Raw genomic sequence first — 21,585 nt, 5'->3', positions numbered from 1 at the left:
ATTTAAAAGATAAATAAATATTAATGATTTCCTCTTTATTTATATTAATATCTAAAAACACTTATAAATTATACCCTTTTATAACCAAATTTTTTTAAAAAAAAAACAAATTCACGAGATTTACATATAATCTTTTATTAATTTTGAAAAATATCCAAGATTGCTTCCCCTGTTAGATGCATTGGACCTGTAGTGTGATTGACCATTTCAGCAAAGGTTCGCCTTTATGAAAAATATTTACGAACTTTACTTTCTGGGGACATGCATGGATTAAAGAATAAATAAAGATAAGACCAAGGGGGAATATTATATTTAAGTTAGCAATAATAAATTAGCGGCAGTAGTAGGCAGATGCACCGACGAGAAAATTAAACGACGGCTCGTAGTGGGGCCCAGCCTGGAATTCCGTTCTTGACGGAAGGTACTATGTGTACATACATGTCTTGACTACAACTTGACGGCACGTGTACTTTCGCCGTCCAGTTTAAATGCAATCAAAGCAAGATCTTTTTCAGCCACAACCCAATTAGTCCCTATTGTATTAATAATATTTCACATCAGTCCTTATTTTGTTGATTGTTCTCGAGATCAATCTATAATTTCTATAAAGTCTTAATGGTGTTTTCATGAATTTAAACCTGAGATATCACCTAAATATGCTTCTCAAATACAAAATAAACTGCCTGATTTTGGGAAGGAAATTAATATCTATACAAAAAAAGGTTTTTTTATATATATATATATATATATATATATATATATATTATGAATTCATTCCATGACTAATTCCTTTTATTTGAACGTATTTCGCTCCCTTAAAAGATAAAATAAGAAAATCGAATTCACAATTGCGATTCCAGCTCCCTAATATAGAAGGATTGGAACTGAAATAAAATTATGTGGAAACAATAGGGGGCAAAATGTAGTTTACCTAATCTGTTTTATATATAATTATCGGCCTGACTTTTTATTATCACTGCTTTATTAAAGAAACTTTAATCATTAATGTAACTTTCGAGGAAAGGAGAGGGAAGCGTGGAGGAGAGTGAGAGGAGACAGATTTTAGGTTCGGTGGACCACCCAAAAAATTTTAGAGTGTCGTTGTTGCCGCCGCTGTCCCTTTCGGTGGGGTCAGATATCTGCTTCTAACGGAATATGTGCAGTGGATCTTCGCCTTCATGCATGCATGCAATGTATCATTGCATACTCCCTTTACTCATATATATATATATATATATATATATATATATATATATATATATATATATATATATATATATATATATATATAACTTTTATTGTATAATGAAATTAGTTGGCATTAAAAATAACTAATTTTGTAATTGAAAAGTAATAAATTTATGTTTTTTAAGCAATTTTTCTTTTTTATTTATATTTTATTAACTAAAATATTATAAAAATAAACTTGTTGAGCAAAATTAAAATAACAAAAAATATAAAGACTATAAAAAAAAAGTTGCGAGGATTAAAAAATAATTTTCATCCATATTTTAGATTCAGACACCATATAATTTGATATAATTAAGTTATAACTAATAATAGAATAGTTATGCTATTCAAAACATAACAACGTAAAAATATTTATGTACAAATTAGATTCGAAGACTCGTGTTATAAATTAATTTATTAATTTAAATTTATTAAAATAATACTGTTTTAATTTTTTTAAATTAAAATAATAATTTTTTTTTTTTTTGATGATTTCCTGGTAAATGGTAATATAATAGACTACTGAGTGGGCAATTGAAAAGTCAGGGGAGAGGGGTCACGTGGAGCCACGACAGCACGTGAAGCGGTGACTGACGCCGCTGAGAAGCAGCGAGGAAATTGTGACGTGTCCTTAATACCCAGACAGACAACGAAATCTACCAGAACGCGGCCTGTTAAGTGGGACCTACCACTCACTGATCTCGCATCTTGTCAAAACGCGTCACGTAAAATCAGACGAAGGCTAGGTCCTAGGGAAAGCTTTTCTTTGACGAGCGGCGGCTACTTACCTGGTCTAATGATAAAAGTTTTTGCACACTAACCACCTGTTAAAAAAAGATTAAGCTAAATATTTCAGTTTTATCTTCTAATATTTTTAAATTGTCTTTATAAAGAGAAATAAATGTCGTGAAGATTTTCTCTAGACATAGATTACTTCCAATATTTAGTTTTTTAATTCATTTATATATAAAAAAAATTATAAATTAATTCAAAAACTCAATAAAAAAAGCGAAATAACGTCGTGTTCCTTTTCACGAATGAATTGCAAAAGCGGGTGTGCAGGAGAATGTTACTACTTCCAGACATTCAGTGCCTTGTAAGATAAGGATCATCCATGTAGCTGTAGCTGTGGCGCATTATCAAGAGCGTGGTTAAAGGTACGATAATAATTATTTTTTAAAATATTTTTTATTAAAAAATATTTTTTTTATTTTTTTAAAATTATTTTTAATATTAGCACATTAAAATAATTTAAAAATATTAATTTAAAATAAAAAAATTAAAAAATATTTTTAAAATAAAAAAATAAACTAGATTTAAAACATGCTGCGAAAGCATCGCAGTATATGGAATTTTATGGCCTTAACTTAAGAGGGAAAACCCTGGAGGTTGCGATTCGTGCCCCTATTGCCTTGTCCTTGTCTATTTCACGTTAACCATACAATGAGGTTTTTAGATTTATTTATTATTAATAAAAACTATTTTTTATCTTTAATAATTAATTAATAAATTTGATGTTTGATTGATAAATTTAGAATGAAAATAAAATTCTCGAGGTAATAATATTTTATAAAATAATTATAAAATTATTATAATTATAAAATTTCTATCGCATCACAAGATTGTTTCTAAATGTTTTTGGTTGATGATCTACTAAAAATAAATATTAATTTGAGTTATTGAAACTACTAAATATTATGTTTATTATTTTATGAAAAAAATAGTTATTTTCATAAACTGAGGTACAAAGAATACCTGAAACTAATATGTAGGTGTTTATCAAATGATATGTATATTAAACTGAACCATTTGAAAATTCTATATAGAGAAATCAGTTGTATCTAAGAAAATATTCACGTTCTAATTGTGTAAATGATCTTTATACCTAAGATCAATAAGTTATCTTATATAAAGAATGCTATGTTTTGATCATGTCTATATATTGTCATAATCAAGAGCAACAAACAAATATATATTGGATACAACATGAGCTATATACAAGTATTTAAGTGATCAAGAAAAAATTGTTTAATATAATTCAAAATTCTACATCTAAATGCGCCCCCCTGGTAAATCTTTTGAGGGAGCGTTTGATAGTGCGGTCAAAACACTGTTTTTCTAAAATTTAAAATTTAGTTTGCTTAAATTTTTTTTTTAATATTTTTAAATTGTTTTGATATATTAATATTAAAAATAAATTCTAAAATTAAAAATATTATTTTAATATATTTTTAAATAAAAAACATTTTAAAATATAACTTTTATCACTTCCCAGATAGATCTTAAAACAAGTAGTTAATCACCCAAACCAAACCAATGGCCATACCCGAACAGCTTTTACCATGGGGGCCGGCTCAATAACCGAATCGGGTCCGGAATGACTTGGAATATTCCTTTCTTCTCCTTCTTCCAAGTTCCAAATAATACAAAATTAGGAAATTTCCTCCAACGGCTCATTTTGCTACTTCCCAACTCAAAACTACTCCCCTCTTCATCTCCTTCCTCCTTGGTAGAACACAGAGCTAACCTGATTTAGAAATGGATTACAAAATAGCAACCATCAAAGTTCTTACGAGAAGAAATGCGTCGTCGTCGTCGCTGATTATGTGAACCAATCAAGTGATTGTACAATGACAGAGTCAACGAAACTGAAGCGGTTCGTCTACATCAACGATGATGAATCGCAGCCCACACGGGATCTTTTCTGTGATAATCGCATTTCGAATAGGAAATACACTCCCCTCAATTTCCTCCCTAAAAATCTCATGGAGCAGTTCAGGTTCTCTTCTTCCAATTTTTTAATGCATTTAATCATTTCTTTTTAATTTTCATTTTCAAATTAGTTAAGTATAAGTTTCCGTATCCTATCGAAATCTTTTCCCTTTCATTGCCTTGCCTCTCCCTCAAATCTTTTCATCAACCTAATAGGAATTTTGTGATCGCACGGCACGGCACGGCACGACACGACACGACACGACACTCCTATCTTGATTCTCTATTTCAACCACCTTGCTTTGATTACATGGGTGATATCATTCTCAAGGTCCCCACATTTTGTATGGAAGAATTTATTATGAAACATTGGTCCTCAAACAAAACCTCTGCTGTCACTGGTCTGATCAAAATTGCAAGCATTTTAACCATAGCATGGTGCTAAGAGTTTAGGAGAAAGGTTTTACTTTCCTTGTGTGATGTTAGTCATGTTATGATAATAATAGTCGTTAAATTCAGAGCTAATGAGAGACTAATAAGATTAGAAGATTAGTCGAGTTGTATCCAAATTAGCTTAGAAACCATTTTAATTAAAAAAAAAATTGCAAGCATTTTTTCTGTTCCATCTTGTTTACCTTGGAACCCCTAGATTTAGGCTAGTCCTTTATATCTTCTGTTTCTATGCTATCAGTAAACAATATGCACTATGCAATAACTTCGTCGCAATCCCTCCTTAGCAGAGATAAAAACAGCATGATGGTTAATTTTTTCTCTAAATTATTGTGGATGTCCATATAATATGTTTATTTGGATCTCTCTCAATCACTTTAGAAAGGATAATTGATTGACATATGTAAACTTGTTTTTGCAGCTTGTACAGATCTTAAAATCATGTGACTATAGGACTTTGGCAATTGGTGATGGTGGGAATGATATGAGAATGATACAACAAGCTGACATTGGGGTTGGCATTAGTGGGAGAGAAGGACTGCAGGCAGCTGATTATAGTATTGGAAGTGAGTATTTATTTTTTTTACTGTGTGCAAGTCATGTCTCAGTCATGTCATGTTTGCGTTGCGTATTTTATTAAGATAAGCTGGATGCTTAATGTACTGACTTGAGTTTGAAAACTTGTCTCTAGCTGCTTCTTGTTTCTGCAAAGGAACTGCTGTTGTACTTCCAGCCAGGCACCAGCCTGTTAAAACCAAATCCTCTACCATGTTTGGATGCTAATGTTTATGCTAATGGTTTCAAAATAGTTGTTCTCTAGCTGTTGGACATGAATGAAACCTATTTAAATTTTAGGAACATTAGGATTTCTATCAAAACTTGAAAGCATTAAATAAACTAAATGATGGTTAATGGTTTATGCTTAATAGTAAGATACATGATTTGACTATTAGCGCACTTCAGATTTGTAATTGTGAGAAACAGATCTACATGAAGACACGATCAAAGACTTGTACATGGTTTCTGGAATCAAGATTTATGAAGAAATTGTTATAACAAAGCCTAGATGAGAGATATTGTTAGCTGCTTGTAAGATACCATTTTTCTTGTCCAGTGTGTTTTATGAGGCCTGATTTTTCCCGTTTTCCCATCTTGTTTGGTGGAGGAAGAAACTGTAAAATAAATTAGAGATTTTAGCCTGGAATGTACTTAGGAAAATCTTAATGTGCCAGCTCTTTTGGGAGTGCTGACATGACAGCCTTGGTATTCCAAAGTGCAGCATCTCCCAAAAGTGGATTCCAAAGAGAGAACCACTTTCCAATCTCTGTGCAGTTATGCTGTTTGTTGGCAGATCAAGGATTGGAGAGTGGCATAGTTTCTATAAAAAAAACTAGTTCTTGATAGTTCATATGGGCTGGAACTATTATAAGGGATTTGAAGCGACCGCTTCACCCCTGGATTTGGCAGCTTCGAAAATGAGCTGGAACTATTTTCCAGACGGCACTTCATATATTTACTATTTTCCAGACTGCAGCTCATTGCTGCGGCTGGGATGGTTCCAATTCTAGCTATAAAGTACTTCCGTCATACATACAAACCCAGTAAAATCAACACTCTTCAGCAAGCAGAACGTTTAGGTGACCAATCGTCTCTTGGGAATATCGAGCGACAACAACGAGTGATCCTGAAAGATGTTGCTCCAGTATCAATTACTCAATCCAAGAACATAAATCCAGTTTACGAACCTCTCCTGTCTGATTCGCCAAGCTCTAGGAGGTTGTTGGGATCAGGTACTCCTTTCGATTTCTTTCAATCACAGTCCAGATTGTCTTCAATCTACTCAAGAAACTGGAAAGACAACTGAGTTTTAGGAGATGTTCATTGCGATAAACACACATTTAGATGCCATAGTTGAACTGTAAATCCAAACCTGGTTATAGGGGGGGTGTCAGCATTACGTATAGTCTCTAGATCGTAAAGGCTACATCCCCCCCTTCTTACATAGCAAGAACAATTTATCTTCAGTAAATGATTATAGCTTGTCGTGAAGCAAATTGTAAATGAATGCATCGATACTTCTAGAATGGAAAGCTTCATGGCAAACATTTCTGAACTTAATTCAAGCTGTATAGTTTCGAGAAATTATTACATGGACTTGGTGTTCGATGGAAAGTCCCAATCAATTATATTACAGAGATCCATCACGCAATCAATCAATCAATCAATCAATCAATAATAATAATTATATTAAAAAAATGCACTCATTTTCACACAGGGGTCAGCCATACCTGAAGTGAAGTGAAAGGGCCACAGGCGTTACAAAGCATGGGCATTGTTTTGTCCTACAAATTAATTGCATTCAATTTCTACATAAATGAAATGGAACTTGTGATCCCAAAGGCCAAGGCAGGTGGGGGGGCCCTAAAACACTAGCAAATGTGATCTTAGCATGGGCTGCTGCTCCCCTCTCCCCCACACCATTTCCTGTGAGTCTCTATGACCATCACTCCGTAACCCCAGCAACGCACCAAGACAAGAGACACTGTCCCAAGGCCAGAATCATGCCCCAAACACCCCCTTGTTGTCCTTTCCCTGCCATCACAGCTGTCTTTCAGGCAAGTACTCCTCCTAGGAAACAAATAATTTGCCAGCGTAGAGGACACATCTGTGTACCGATCCACCAAAATTAAATGGTTGGAGATTTTAGGTTGTTGTCTTGAAGACTATGGCAGATATTATTGCCTTTAATCTGGATTAGTAATGGCTTTAAATACAGTGGTCTGTGCTGTGGTCATTTTGATGAAAAGAGAACGGTTTCTATTTTCTATAGGGCTTAGCTCGACAAAATCAAGGTGGTTGAAATCTTAAATAACAGTTTATCTCTTCTGCCAAGCACACCCTGCTATAATTTTTTTTTACCCAGTTATTCTCATATTTTTTTAAAAAATTAAAATTAGTTTTATTTAGAATTTATCGCTATTTTTTCTAATAAATATATTTTTTAAAAATCAAACTTGTATTTTCATTTTAATAAGAATATAACGGTGTGTTAATAAGTAGACCAACACTTTATTAGTATACATCATGCTATATGCCAAACCTTTAGATTAGAAGAAATTATGGCATAAATTAAATTAAATAAGATATTGTGTGGACCAAAATGGACATAATGTTTAAGAAGAACTTAAAATTTTAATTTGCTCATCAGGTGGGAATGAATTTATTGTTCTCGTAGGTACCAATTCATTACTATCTCGAAATCAAATCCAATTACAAGAATAAAATTTCTTATAGATTAGGGGGTTTAAATGTAAATAATTTATTTCAAATAAGATATAAGTGAGATTTAGATTTGATAAACGAAAATACTTAAAAGAAATCAAAATATTCATCGTTACTCATGAAAATAGAAAATAAAGTAATTTTCTTTTGAGATTGTGATGTAGAGTGTTTTTTAAAATATATTTTTTAAAAAATATATTAAAATAATTTTTTTTCAGTTTTTTTAATTTTTAACATTAACATATTAATACTATTAAAAAAATACTAAAAACATCAATTTAATATTTTTTTCATGTTAAAAACTAAAAATAAATTTGCCCTTTTCTACCCCTAAAGCTCAGCTCTTTATTAGAAATTAATAGAGTAAATAACTAATCCATAACTCTTTTTTTTTAATCTAAAAGTAATATTATCATATTTCCAAATAATAATTAACAACTTCACCAAGGATCCAGAATATCATTAGTCTTAAAATAACTTGTTAATTTAATGTTAATAATAATTACAACTACATCTGTTGTAATATTTTTAGTTAGAAGCTATATAACCAATAATTAAGAAATATAGTTCGAATGAATCATTCACCACGCGCGAGACAAGCATCTTGAGACATCTGGAAATTAAGAACTAATTAAAAAAAATCTAGTTGTGATCTATCTTAGCTTTGGCCTGAAAATCCTCAAATCTACTCATCACCGTCCCTCCATGCATGTTGACCACGTACCAAATATTTACCATGCCACCTAATTACGCAAATGGATATCTCCAAATAAATAATTATCTCTTAATCACCAAATTGACTTTCGAACCACCACAAATCTTGGTTAGGTTTAACACATAATTATTAATTATACCTCTACATGCAAAATCACAGTAAGGGGAAATTAAAGAATTAATCGCTACTATTTCAAGAAAAATAAAAATAAAAATAAATAGAAAGGCTAAATTAAAACCCTTCAAGATTTATGAGCTTGATTGGTGATGAATGATAAATGATCATATTCCAATGATCTTATAAAAATTGAAAGACTAAGAAGGGAGAAATTAAGAATTGAGATTCAAAACATATTTCATTCGATATATATATCCACTTGAAAATTTGATTAAATTTCAATACATCTTCAAAAAGTAATTAACAAAGATATATATGATTAACATTCTCTTCTCGAAGAGAACTTCGAGAACAGAGTACTTAATTGAAACTTCAAAATACAAGACTTATTTAACAACAACATGATCTTCATCATCTAAGTGAAAATCAAGAACTTGGAAGAGAGAAAACAATAGTAACAACAATTTACACCAAATCCACACATATATAAAGTTGCACATATACGGCTGGCGCTGTGATGCTTCAAGCCTGACTTGTCTGTACAAGCTGTCATCATCATCATCTCTACATCAAGAGCTCATTAACCCATCCAAGATCAGGATCAGGAGTACAAGCCAAACCACCATTATTGTGATCATTAATCTTGTGAATATCATCGATGAATAATCCCTTATTGCTTGAGCAATCTCTATTGAAAAAACTTGATGAAGGGGTTGGAGTTGAAGGTGAAAGAATGAACTGTGGCTGATCTTCTCCATCGAAAGAGACATCAATATTCCTTGGAGTGTTGTTAACATTCCTTTTGTGATTAGGATATAAGGACACAGGTGAAGAAACATCAGCTGCTTCATTGAAATTCATTGCTTCTAAAGAACTCATAAGCTCGGTAAACACATCTTTGTAACTCACAACTCCAGCCCTAAACTTGCTTAACGTTTTGCTATATCGAGAAATCGGTGAAAACCCAGATAAGGATCGGTGTTTCACTGGAGAAAGAGACGGTGTCAGTGATGGTGACAATGGCGGCGACAAGGGGGACATGCCAAGGAGAGTAGAGGTTGGAGAGGAAGTCATAGAATAGCAAACAGCACAACAACAATGGCCATGATTGAGAGATGAACATGGTGAAGAGCCCAAGGTCTTATTATGTGAAGAACCCTCAGGCAAAATGCGAAGCTGGCGAGGCGAGTGAGCGAAGAAACAAACCTTTCGCTTACAATTCCTGCCATCTTTGCAAGCCTCAGTTCGATAACGAAAAGGGTGTAACCAACACTCAAAAACACCATGAGCAAACTCACAGTTCTCTCCACGGTTACACCCTCCACGTATAAATTCAGGACAGACAGCTCCGGAGTAGTGAAACCTACGAAGGTCTCTCCGACGAGCCTTTTCGCCCGGATGAGCAAAGGGGCAGTCGGTCCAGTCATGACTACGATTGCGTGTGCAGCGACGAACTTTGAACTCATACATGCGGAAATGATCAGAAGAGTACGGATCTAACTCATCATCAATATCTATTTCATTGTTGTAGTCAGTGTACGGAAGGAATTCTTGGAGATCAGTCTCATATGGGGACACGTCCAGGGTTGCTTGATGGGTTTTCCTCGTAAGGAGTTTTCTTGGAGGAATTCCAAGATCTCTGAAGGGTTTAGTGGGAGAAAGAAATTGGTGAGAGGGGTGGAGCTTGTGTTGCTCAGCAGAAATCGTGCCCATTTTTGTGATAGGACTATAGGAGTACTATAGCAGTGTATAGGTGTAGATGAAATATGAAGGAGGAGATGTCGAGGGAGAAGGAAACAAATGGTGGGCAACATATATAGGGAGATAGATAATTGAAGGATGACAATTAATTAATGACAAGGATATTGGAGGTAAGGTTTGGGAAAAGAAATGCGTGGCTGCATAGTATTAGGGTTCATCATGCAAAAAGGAGTAGGTGGCAGCTTCTTCATATTCATAACACACAATGCCTTGCTATGTGTATGCACTAGGATTTATTATCAGAAAAAAATAAAAATTCATTATCAATACCATGTATGAAGGTTTAATAACTCTTTGATTGAGGGACGACGTCATGATTGTATTGCTTTTATATATATATATATATATATATATATATATATATATATATAGATGCCAAAACAATGGCAAACAAGTATACAATATTTCACCGGAAGGCCAAAAAGTTTCAGCCTTTTTCATTGTAGTAATTCTTTACCTAATACAAAAGGGAAATGATTTAGCCCTTCTTTATAGCGCTATTGGCATGCATTTATCATATACTCTCTTCGAGCCTGACGGTTGATAAATTGATGTTTCTCTATTTTATTTTTATTTTCAAATTAATATATGGACTTTCCAAACTCAATTAAGTGAGGAAATGTGAGGAAAAAAATTTAAAAACCGATTAAATAAAAAAAATTAGAAAAAAATAATAATAAAAAAATTGAACCGTGAAGAAAGATCGATTAATTAAACCGATAACAGTTTTAAAAAAACTGACCGGTTTGGTTTGTTTTGGTTTTATAAGCCTGAAACTGAAAAAACTGAACCGAACCCAAACAAAAAAAACCGAGCCAAACTGGAAAAAACTGAGCCAAATCGGTTTGAATCGGTTTTTGTTCTAAAAACCAAACCGAACCGAAACCGGTCAGTTTAAACCGGTTTTGTTTAGGTTTTTTCTTTTAAAAAATTTTAATTTAATTAATTTTTTAATAAAAACCAAACCAAATAAAAAATGATTATCTCTAGAAAAAACGCCCACTATTTTCTTTCAAGAGGAACCATGAAACTTCGTTTTGCTTCAGTGGTCACCTCATGGCTAAGCCCATAAGACTAGTGCCTAGCCCATTGCACCAAACACAGAATATGTCCAACACTCTTCACCTCCTCCCAGTGTCATTTTGTTGATCTAGCAACAGGCAATTCCTGAAAGATGCCCAGAGTTAATAAACTCGGCATGCTTCATGACTCAAACCAAGGTTCTGATCATTAGTTAAACATGTTAATTCGGATTGAGAAGGATAAATTTAAAACAACTTTATTTCAATGTATTTTTTTAAAAATAATATGAGTTAAAATGATACCATTTTGCATTATCATGAGAAACAGTTTGGAAAGGTAAAGAAATTGCCATTGGGGTTTTGATGGATAACTCAGAATTATGTCTTTACCAAAGCCGACAAATATTTTCCTAACAATGACAAACTAGATGTCTTCCAAACTAAGAGATTAGGTTTTGGTTCTAAAGAAGAAGACAAAAAAAAAAAAACCCAAGAAACCTTAATTAATAAATTACATAGAACAAAACACATGAAGCTGTCCCTTTTCGATCATGGACATTTTTGGCTAATGACATCTGTCATTAAACTATATATTATCTTTTTGATACGAACATCATATATAGAGAAGTCTTCATATATATATATATATATATGCCTTCCATTGTCATTGCAAGACAATTGCCTTCGTCCAAGTTAGAGGCCTACATCTCTGAAATCTGCCTAAAATGCATCAGAGCTCAGATGGATCCCATTCTTTGCCTAAAAAGTACAAGCACCAGGCTTATAGAGACCATCACGCACCCACTTCGATTAACCGAAATAGCCAGGGTCTCTCGCAGCTTTTGAAATGCAATAAGCTAATGTATCCACAGAGCTCTCATTCTAGTTAAATTTGACCTTACTATTTGCTTGCTTCATGTCCTCAGGGTACATCAATACAAGGGGGCTGAGAGTTTCAGTCCTGAAAGCATAACTAAGCTTCGGATTCTAGAACTGTTTCCACATTTCCAAGAACCAAGTGACGCTCTAATCAAACTCAACATCCCCGCAGCAAACATGTGAACACAGCTATCGTATCTATTTCTGCCGCGGTACTCTAACAAGGATAGCTTAGCTCCCTTTTAGCAAACTGAATTATCACTTAAAACCAGTGTTATAAAACATTTCACAGCCTATTGGGTCAACCAATGACTAGTTGATCCGGGACCTGATTCGAACCGGGTTTTATGTAGAGTCATGTGAGACTTGATTTGGTTAAACGCGGTTGACTCGAAAAAGTACCTGTGATTAATGATGAATATTGTTTGAAGCTAAAAATTAACAGCCACAGAAATGAACGCAATGGTTACTTTCATCTGGCCTAGATGTAGGAAACTATAGTTTTCAGTTACTTGGCATCTATTATTTTTCGTTCATCTGGTGCTTCCATGAGGAGATCGAAGTTTATCAGGATTTTGCTTTTGCTGCTCAAGTCAAGCTTCTCTCAATCAATGTTAAACAGCAATTTTGGGGGCCAGCATCTCTGAAAACTTCGAGGGTTGATCTTGAAATAAGAATGTTTTAGACTAGTCAAGTTCATGAACTCCGCCTCTCACAAAAATGGGCTGTGATTGCCCAACTCAAGTAGCTACTGACAGTGGATTGTAGCAGTGAAAGAAGTGTTAGAGGAGGGAGCAATGGTTCAATTCATGATAGATTATCAATGTCAATAACATGGAATCATACCTCTAATGTTTGCAATCAAAGTTCTTAATTTATTTTTTCATAAATCAATGCAAAAAATAAAACATTTCACTATTCTGCAGAAAATTTTGAACAGGAATTTCAATCTGTTGAAATCTCTGCATTATTTTGAAATTTGAATCACAGATACCAGATCTTTTGTGCAGATTGTCTATTAGGCCTAGGAAGCAGAAATAAAATGTGGTCAAATATATTTGAAAGTTCACTCTATCAGGCCTCAAAACATACCATCATGTTTTGCATTCTTGTTATTTGTAGCTGTAAAACAACCAAGGAAATGGCACAACATTAATCTAATAGCAACATATGATGTATTATTAAGTCCTGTTCTACATGGGCAACAACATTATGGAGCTTCAGACAAGTACATTAGCCACCGAAACAACATTTTATTGGATTGGTACTAGGGTCTCAAACCTCTATCAAGAGGTCTTCTGCATAGCTCACTCTTTTAATTTATGCTGCAAAAATGAGAAAGGAAAATATATTTAAGTCAATTACCAGTTACCTAGGAGTAGCAGAGAAGTAGCTAGAAAGAGAAGTAATTTTGTTTGGAGTAATTCATTCTGACAACTTAGGAAGGCTTTAATTACCTGTTGCAGTCCATATACTCAGAAATGGGAAAACTGAGATGTGTGTTGCACCTGACAGGAAGATCACTGATACGGTCAGCCCTTAACTTCATAGGGATCGTCCTTATTATTATTTCAATGCACTCACAGATAGCTCTTGGCCCCAGTCCGTGCTCAGCTAATGCATTGAAGTCATATACCCGCTGACAACATTGGCTTGAAGGCCAATCGTTTGAACCTATGAGAAAATCCATACAGTAAGGGAAGTTATCGAAAATGACCTGACACTGATGAGGGTCCACGTCGAACTTAGCCATAGCTTGTGCAGAAATTGCTAGTATCAGAAACCCAACAATGCGAGCCATTAACTCTGCCTTGTGCAAGACAATGTCTTGAGTAGTGTAGTTGATGCTTGTGAAGAATTTGAGGCTAAATGTATGAGAGTTTGGAGTTTATGAAGAGATGGGATTGGCCGTTTTATATGTAAAACCAATAAGAATTTTAGTAGGCTTCATCGTCATGCAATTATGATGAATTATTTGCTGCTTGGGATTTCTTTAGTGCCATAGCTGTTGTACACGCAAGTCCCAGCCAGGGAAAGGTGGGTAGGAATTCAGGAAAAGAACGAGAGCAGCCCTATTGCATAGTCTTGATGTTCTCAAGGCTTTTCTATGTACTCCTCGTTTTTCCCTTTCATAAACGTTACATTAACAGCTAGAAAGAGTATTTGGGTACTTGCATCTGGCCTTTATGTCGCAATCTGTTATTTTTCATTCATCTGGTGCTTCCATGAGGAGATTGAAGTTTACAGGATATTGCTTTTGGTACTCAAGTTCAAGTCTTTTCTCTCAAGCAAACTACCATTTTTAGGGGCGAACATCCCTAAAAACTTTGAGATTGGTCAAGTGCATGAACTCTGCCTCTCACAATTTTGGGCTATGATTATGACGCAGCCTAAACTAATTAGACTAGAAATCAAAGGAAAAACAGGAAGATAGAAGCTACAAAAAGGGTTTATGGAGCCCTAACCGTAGTATTTATTATTAATAAAAATATTATGTCGATATCTGTTTTTAGAAAAAAAAAGGGCTTGCAATAGTTTAAAAGGTCCCTCACCGATCTGATCCAGAAAAGAAAACCCTAAGGGAAAAATAAAGGGAAAAAAAATCAAAATCAACTAGGGAAAATACTAAGATTGAAAAGAAGAAGAAGAAGCATCTTCTAGTCCTACTTTGAGGACTTCCTGGCCTCCTCTGCTAGTTACAACAAGTTGACCTACTGTAAATTTTACAGGGCCAACCTCCCATAACATTTGAGCTCGATCAAAAGATCAGTTGTCGTATCCTAATCTCTTCTACTTGTCCATCTCGTACATAGACACATCTCTAGGCATGCTATTTGTGCAAGTTCTGCGTGGTCTCACATTAATATATTTCTTGATTCAAAACTTTCAAAAGCCTGTGCCTCGTGATATATTAAGAGCTTCAGAACTCATGGAAGGACTAGAAGGATCCTTAAGACCATCTCAGGAGGCTGTGAATTTCAGAACATCCTTCCCCCGCCGGGATGGGAGTTATTTTTCAGTCATGAGTACCGCATAATCTTAATGAGAATTTCAACACTTAGAATCTTTTCATCATGTTGAAAGAATCGTAGATACCAGATCTATTGCACATTGTTTATTAACCCTGGGAAGCAGTAATAACCTGCACTGATTCAAGAACATGCGCACGTATATTTGAATCTTCACTCTCTCAAGCTTCAGAACATACCATATTTTGGATTCTTGTTATTTCTCGTTGTAAAAACACTAAGAATTATTCTATATTGCATATTGCCTTAAAAATCATGGAAAATGCTGCCTTTCCTAGTCTATATCTTAATGGATGCTAGGATTTCCTGGCTCAAATTTATTGGTGCTGCAGGAGCTGAGTATTTGACCTCTTGACTATTGAGACTTTTGTTGCAATCTGATTTTGTTTTTCATTCACCTAGTGTTTCCATTAGGACATGTACTTTGCTAAGCAAGGACGAATCCAAGTAGAGGGTTTTCCAGGCTATAGCCCGGGCAGATTTCTTTTTTTCAAAAAAAACTTTCGTGGCAGATTTTATTAGCTAGCAGCCCATAAATTTATGCATGTTTTTGTTGGCCTTTAACCCAAGTCCATGGTGCCTAACTCTTTTTGCCCAGCTCAATATATATATATATATATATATGTGTGTGTGTGTGTGTGTGAGTGTGTGTGTGTGTGTGTGTAAAGCCAGCACACTTTGTCCACTTCAAACCTTCTTCTTTCCAGTAAATTAACTCCCAAAAACCGAGAGCTGCTCTCCCTCTCCTTGCTGCAAATTTTCTTCAAAACTTAGCTCACAAGTGGTCATTTAAGTTATTTCCTCCTCAGCAAGTTTTTGTTTGCGTCGACCTGGAACAACTCTGGGGTTCTAATTTTAGTTCAATAAGGAGTTTAATTTAATTATTTGAACAACAAGAAGACTGTTTTAGAGATTGATAAAAATGTACCAAACTCTCAATTTGACGCTAATACTTTCAAATACTATCTTGCCATAACATCTTTTGATTTTGTCTTTATCTTACTTTTGATGAACAAAATTATGAGAGTTATTAATTTTATTTTTTAAACGTTTCTAGAGAAAAAATCAAGATATTTTAAATGCTTTAAGTTTTGTTTTACATGCAAAATTTCAACTTTAATGTTTAGAAGATAGCAATTGGTATGGTTTATTTGAAGGTTCAGTATTTTTTATTGATACAAGTCGTTTTTATCAACAAAGAGATTTTATTATAGTTGAACATCATTATCGATATAATATATTTAATATTGTAATAAATTTTATGCAATTAAATCATAAATTTCTAGAAAATACAGTGGAATTGCTTTATCTTAGCTCAGCATTGGATCCTTCCAATGCCTTCATATTATTTAAAATTGACGATATATGTAAGTTTGCTGAGAAATTTTATTCTGAAGACTTCATTCCTATGGATTTACATGGTTTAAGAATGCAGTTAGAGTATTATAAGTTATCAATGGATCATCTGAACTTTCAGAATATTGATTCTCTTACTATATTGTATCATTGATTAGTTGATACAGGCTTGATAAATAATTTCGACTTAATTAGTAGACTGATTCAATTGATACTAACTCCTTCTGTTTCAACATCATCGATAGAAGAAGCCTTTTCATCTATGAAGTTCATTAAAAATCTGCTTTAAAAAAATATAAAAAATGAGTTTCTTGTATGATCATCCATATAGAAGGAAACTTTGCAATTAATATAGATAATCAATCAATAATTAAAGAATTTTATTCGATAAAGAAAGTAAGGCAAAACTTAAATAGTAGTTTATTGTATTTTCATTACGATTGTGATATATATTATGATAGTAAAACTTATTATTTCCTCTTATCTTGTATATTTATTTTATTTTAATATAACAATAGCCCATCCAGTTTTTAAATCCCGCATTCGTCCCTGTTGCAAAGTGTTCCTAAATAAGATATAGCATTACTTTGTTTTAAATAACAAGTCTGCTCCCTATAAGAGATGCAATGTTCTGAATGAATATTGTAGCTTTTTCCATAATTTTCACAGAAAATATTTTCTGGGAAGTTAAAAATATGCTTCCCCACTTGATGAACGTATCGTCTTCTTCATTTGAACACCAAAGACTCAACTTGTTGAAATCTTTATACAGTGCTCAATCAAAGGTACTGTATCTGTAGATTGTGCATTAGTCTCTTTGAAGCTATGCTGATTTTATTTATGAATTATTCACTGTATTTGAATTTTCACAGGTTCGAATCTCTACATTTTGCCAGAGAGGGACTTTCACATGCATTTTTTTGTATGACCTGTAGAATAACCATGGCAGAGTTGCAGGAATTTAACTTCCCATTTCTCAACGAGTATGATAATACAGTTGAACTGCAGAAACTAGTAACAGTGATGCGGCTCCTATCGATGTCATTATTCCCCGATCCATCTTGAAGATAGAAAAACATACATGAATTTCTTTCAATCTTATGATGACATGTAAATCTGTTGGAAGATAACAGTATTCAATACTGAGCTAGACTGCAATATGGTGTAGGATGAACATTAAACACATAATGTTGACTTCATAAGAGCATCTCAGTCGTGAGGCCGGTCGATCTGGATTGGCTCCCTGCATCAAGCGAAAAACAGTCAGGCAGTGACAAACATTTGAGAGAAAGCGAGGACACTGGATATGGAGGCCTTACCTGTTGCAGTCCATGTACTCTGAAATGGCAAAAGAATTATGCGTGTTGCACTTGACAGTAAGATCGCCAATGCGGTCAGGTATTATCCTCGTTGGAAGCACCCTTGCCACATTTTCGATGCAGTGGCAGATAAATCGTGGCCCCATTACAACCCTAGCTAGCTATTGCATTGAGATCATATAAGGACTGACAACATTGGTTCGAAGGCTTACAGTATGAACCTGCGAAAAAATCCAAACAGTGAGACAATTTATCGCATATGATCTTACACGAATCGAAGTTCACCTGAGCCATAGCTTGTCCTGAAACTACGAGTATCAGAAACCCAACAATTCGAACCATTAATTCTGCTTTGATCGAGCAAGGCCACTTCTCAAGCAGTATAATGGGTGCCTCTGAAGATGGGGCTGTATGTATACAGTGGAGATTATGAAGAGATTATATAGCCATTTTTAGCTGGCTGCACTGCATGCAATTATCATGAACCATTTGCTGGTAAGGACCTCATTTGTGCATGAGAGCTGTTAATACGCAAGTACTAACCGACCAGGACTTTTGTTGAGGACATCCTAGTAGTTAAGATTTGGAGCTTCCAACTTCAAGATCTCAAAAACCAGTTAAAGGACAGCCTAGTTGTAGAAATTGTCTTCCAACAAAGTTCCTGACAGGAATTTTATTGCCAATTCGGTTGCTTTCATTCTCTTTGTGCTTCAACGAGGAGGTTGAGGTTTAAAGGGATTTTCTTTCGCCGCTCAGCCATATCTTTTCTTTGGATTTGACGCAGCCCAGCCCAAGGAATAAGAATCAAAGAACAAAAAAGATAGAATTTTTAAAATAAAAGATTTCCCAGTAAATTCTAGTTCATAATTTTATTATCGAATAATTCTTTCTTATAGTTTACCCTCAAAATTACTATCTCTTAAATAAGTCTTAAATTGACATTTATAAGATAAGAATAATCATAATTCTAAGCTAAGTAGAAAAATAACATAAAATCCAAAAATCAAGTTAAAAATCTAAAACTAACTAGTAAAATAACAAACTTGATAAACACTTCAATTTTTTAGCCTAATTTGGAGGTCTTTTTTTACCTTGGCTAGATAGAGCTAATTGAGCTCCCCTATAGAACAGTTTTTGTAGAATTTCTTATAAAATTTTGTGGTTGGTGGAACAGTCAAATCTAAAATTATGGTTTTGGCAAATCGTTTTCCATCATCAGTCATTTTCTTGAGCTTGACTTGTTCATTTGATCCAAATACACATCAGCTAGGCAACCCACTTAGTTCGAATATAACAAGTCCGTGTCCAATTGATCAGAACCTCCTATTTCAGAATTAGAAGTTAAAATAACATGAAATCGGTCAGCATCGTTTGCTTAAATGTTGCGAGTTGATCCCGAAATACGATTGCTTTAGATTAATTAAGTTCATGAACTCTGCCTCTCACAGATTGGGCTGAGATTGCCAAACTTCTGTAACTACTAGCTATGGATGGTAGCCAGCGGCAGAATTTGACCTTTCAGCATTAGTGATTTTTTACATTAGAGGTGTGGCCAATGCTTAGAGTCATAATATATTTTCCATCTCCAAAAGAATCGTGCATACAGCGCTTGTAACCAAAATTCTAGTTCTATGAAAATTTACTGAGATACAGCAATTTGATTCATTAAACTGCATGGTTTAACGTAAACCGTTTAAGATTGACTTTGTAGTTTATACTAGCATCTCAATCACGAAGGCATGCCGTCCCGTGATCCATAAAACTTCAACCTCTTTGACGATCCTGCATCAAGCCAATAACAGTTGGTCAGTAACAATTTTTAGAGTGAAGGAAACTAAGAGAAAATGAAAGGGGTCGTGCGTATTGCAGTCCATCCATTCAGAAATAGGGAAACTGAGATGAGTTCTGAACTTGTCAGGAAGCTTACACATATGATATCAGCCCTTAATTATCCAAGGCTCCGTACCCCTCAGTACCACGTACTCAATGCACAGACAAATCATCTGTGCTCCCGGTCCATGTTTCGCTAATTAATCTCTTGAGATTATAGATATGGCCACTAACATTTTTTTGATAGCCTAAGGTAGTAATAGCCTGTGAGAAAATCCAGGCAGTATGGGAAGTACTCGAACACAATCTCACATTCACAGTCCGAATGAGCAATATATATCTAGCCCAGAAACCAGGAGAACAAGTAGTAAGAAGTGCCCAACGAAGCGCAGCATTGCTGGTTCGTGCAGGAGTTAACTGATATTGTTAGCAGCTGGAAATGCCAGAGAGATTGAGGACACTTTATATCACCAAATCCAATAAGAGTTTTAGCTGGCTTCATTGCCATGCAGGTATCATGAGCTATTCTTGCTGGTTAGAATTCACTAAATCTGCTCTAGATACCTCATGCATGCATTTGACATGACTAGTTTTCAATACTTGGGGTCTTTTACTATGCATTAAATAAGGTTTTTATGTTTGGACATAATTTTGAAGCTTTTCATGAATCTTGCATGTCCCTCATTAATTTTGTCAGAATACCATGTATTTCCTTCTTCTCACAAGTCTAAGAGGAATAAAACTCATAAATGGCCTAGCTAGGGACCTCAGCACATGCCACCCTCTTGATTCAATAACATGGAGGACTATAGCTTTTGTGCCATAATTCTATGTCTTCTTTGTTTGAGCAGCGCAAAATCTCAACCTGTAGAAGACCTTTGCATTTACTGATACCATATCTACTGTGCAGATTGTTTATTAGCCCTCAAGGAGCAGTAACGAGTCATTAAATTCATGGAGATGTTCATATTTATTTGAATTTCTTAACTCTTTCAAAGTTCAGAACGTATCGCATTCTTGCCATAACCATAGCAGAACGGCAGCAATAATTAGCCTTGATTACAAAAACAAGAAATCAGAAGATTATACCAAGTCATGAATTACCAGTAAGTTATTACTGACACTGCCTGAACCAACTAGACTAGGGTTGAAAGAAAACAGCAAGACAGAAAATCACGAAAAGGGCCAAACTAGAACCCTAGTGTTGCACCGTTATTTCTTAATATAATTATTTTACAAATGACTATCGCAAAAACAAAAAGGAACAAAAAAAGAATACAGTCTAAATAGATCTCTCACCAACCTAATCCAAAAAGGACAAGAAAATCTTGAGCAGATAAGAAAAATAAATGCCATGATCCAAAATTAAATACAAAAACTGAAAAAATAAAAATGCAGCATCCTTGGAGGTCTGATTCGAGAGCCTTCCTGATCTTGGTTGGTTATAGAAATGGGTCAGTAGAACCCCTTGACGAAATTTGAGCATGAAAAATTACAGTTTTTTTTGCCAGACAAGTCTGTTTGGCTAGCTCATCTGCAGCTCTCTTATACTTAAACTTATTCATTTTATCCATAAATGCATCTACTAGGTTTCCTGCGGTTATGATAAGTTGGTATTCAACTCTACAGAGTGTCCATAAACTCTGCATAGTTACCTGCTAACATTATGTTACAATGGTAAAAGAGAATTTTACTTGGAGCAACTCATTCTGACATAATTCAGGAAGCTATTATGTTCTTAGCAAATGCTTAGAAGATCATTGATTCTGGAAAGAAGGATCGATCATCCATGGCCCCCGAAATGCCAAAATTATCAAAGAACTGACAAATTCTTTGAGCAGCACGATTCTGTCTAGCTATTTATCTTTGAATTCTAGGAATAC

The 21,585-nt window shown here is 34.4% G+C and overlaps 3 protein-coding genes across 5 annotated transcripts; 1 reads left to right on the top strand and 2 right to left on the bottom strand.

Annotated features, from left to right (window-relative positions):
• The first annotated feature begins 3,569 nt into the window (after nucleotides 1–3,569).
• On the top strand, nucleotides 3,570–5,477 carry LOC133672948 (uncharacterized). 3 transcript variants are annotated; one of them, XM_062093520.1, is made up of 3 exons: nucleotides 4,409–4,701; nucleotides 4,814–4,958; nucleotides 5,084–5,477. In XM_062093520.1, the coding sequence occupies exons 1-3, from the start codon at nucleotides 4,624–4,626 to the stop codon at nucleotides 5,173–5,175; spliced, it is 315 nt and encodes a 104-aa protein (XP_061949504.1). In that variant the 5' UTR covers nucleotides 4,409–4,623; the 3' UTR covers nucleotides 5,176–5,477. The 3 variants fall into 3 exon arrangements, 1 of the variants encoding a protein (XP_061949504.1); XR_009834924.1 differs by lacking the exon at nucleotides 4,409–4,701 and adding an exon at nucleotides 3,570–4,009 and having other exon boundaries at nucleotides 4,814–5,477; XR_009834925.1 differs by lacking the exon at nucleotides 4,409–4,701 and adding an exon at nucleotides 4,028–4,402 and having other exon boundaries at nucleotides 4,814–5,477.
• Nucleotides 5,478–8,725: 3,248 nt separating this feature from the next.
• Nucleotides 8,726–10,430, bottom strand: LOC133672335 (zinc finger CCCH domain-containing protein 2-like). The gene has a single exon (XM_062092718.1). It carries the CDS (start codon nucleotides 10,217–10,219, stop codon nucleotides 9,071–9,073), a length of 1,149 nt encoding a protein of 382 aa, XP_061948702.1. The 5' UTR covers nucleotides 10,220–10,430; the 3' UTR covers nucleotides 8,726–9,070.
• A 2,850-nt stretch (nucleotides 10,431–13,280) lies between these two features.
• LOC133673250 (non-specific lipid-transfer protein 13) lies at nucleotides 13,281–13,969 on the bottom strand. The gene is made up of 2 exons (XM_062093990.1): nucleotides 13,626–13,969; nucleotides 13,281–13,290 (listed from the first exon to the last, which is right to left on the bottom strand). Exons 1-2 carry the CDS (start codon nucleotides 13,967–13,969, stop codon nucleotides 13,281–13,283), a joined length of 354 nt encoding a protein of 117 aa, XP_061949974.1.
• Between the last annotated feature and the right edge of the window lie 7,616 nt (nucleotides 13,970–21,585).

Source organism: Populus nigra, chromosome 14 (assembly GCF_951802175.1).
Source record: "Populus nigra chromosome 14, ddPopNigr1.1, whole genome shotgun sequence".
NCBI classification, from domain to species: Eukaryota; Viridiplantae; Streptophyta; class Magnoliopsida; order Malpighiales; family Salicaceae; genus Populus; species Populus nigra.
The sequence above is the reverse complement of the archived record's forward strand: the minus strand, read 5'-3'. Positions and strand labels throughout refer to the sequence as shown.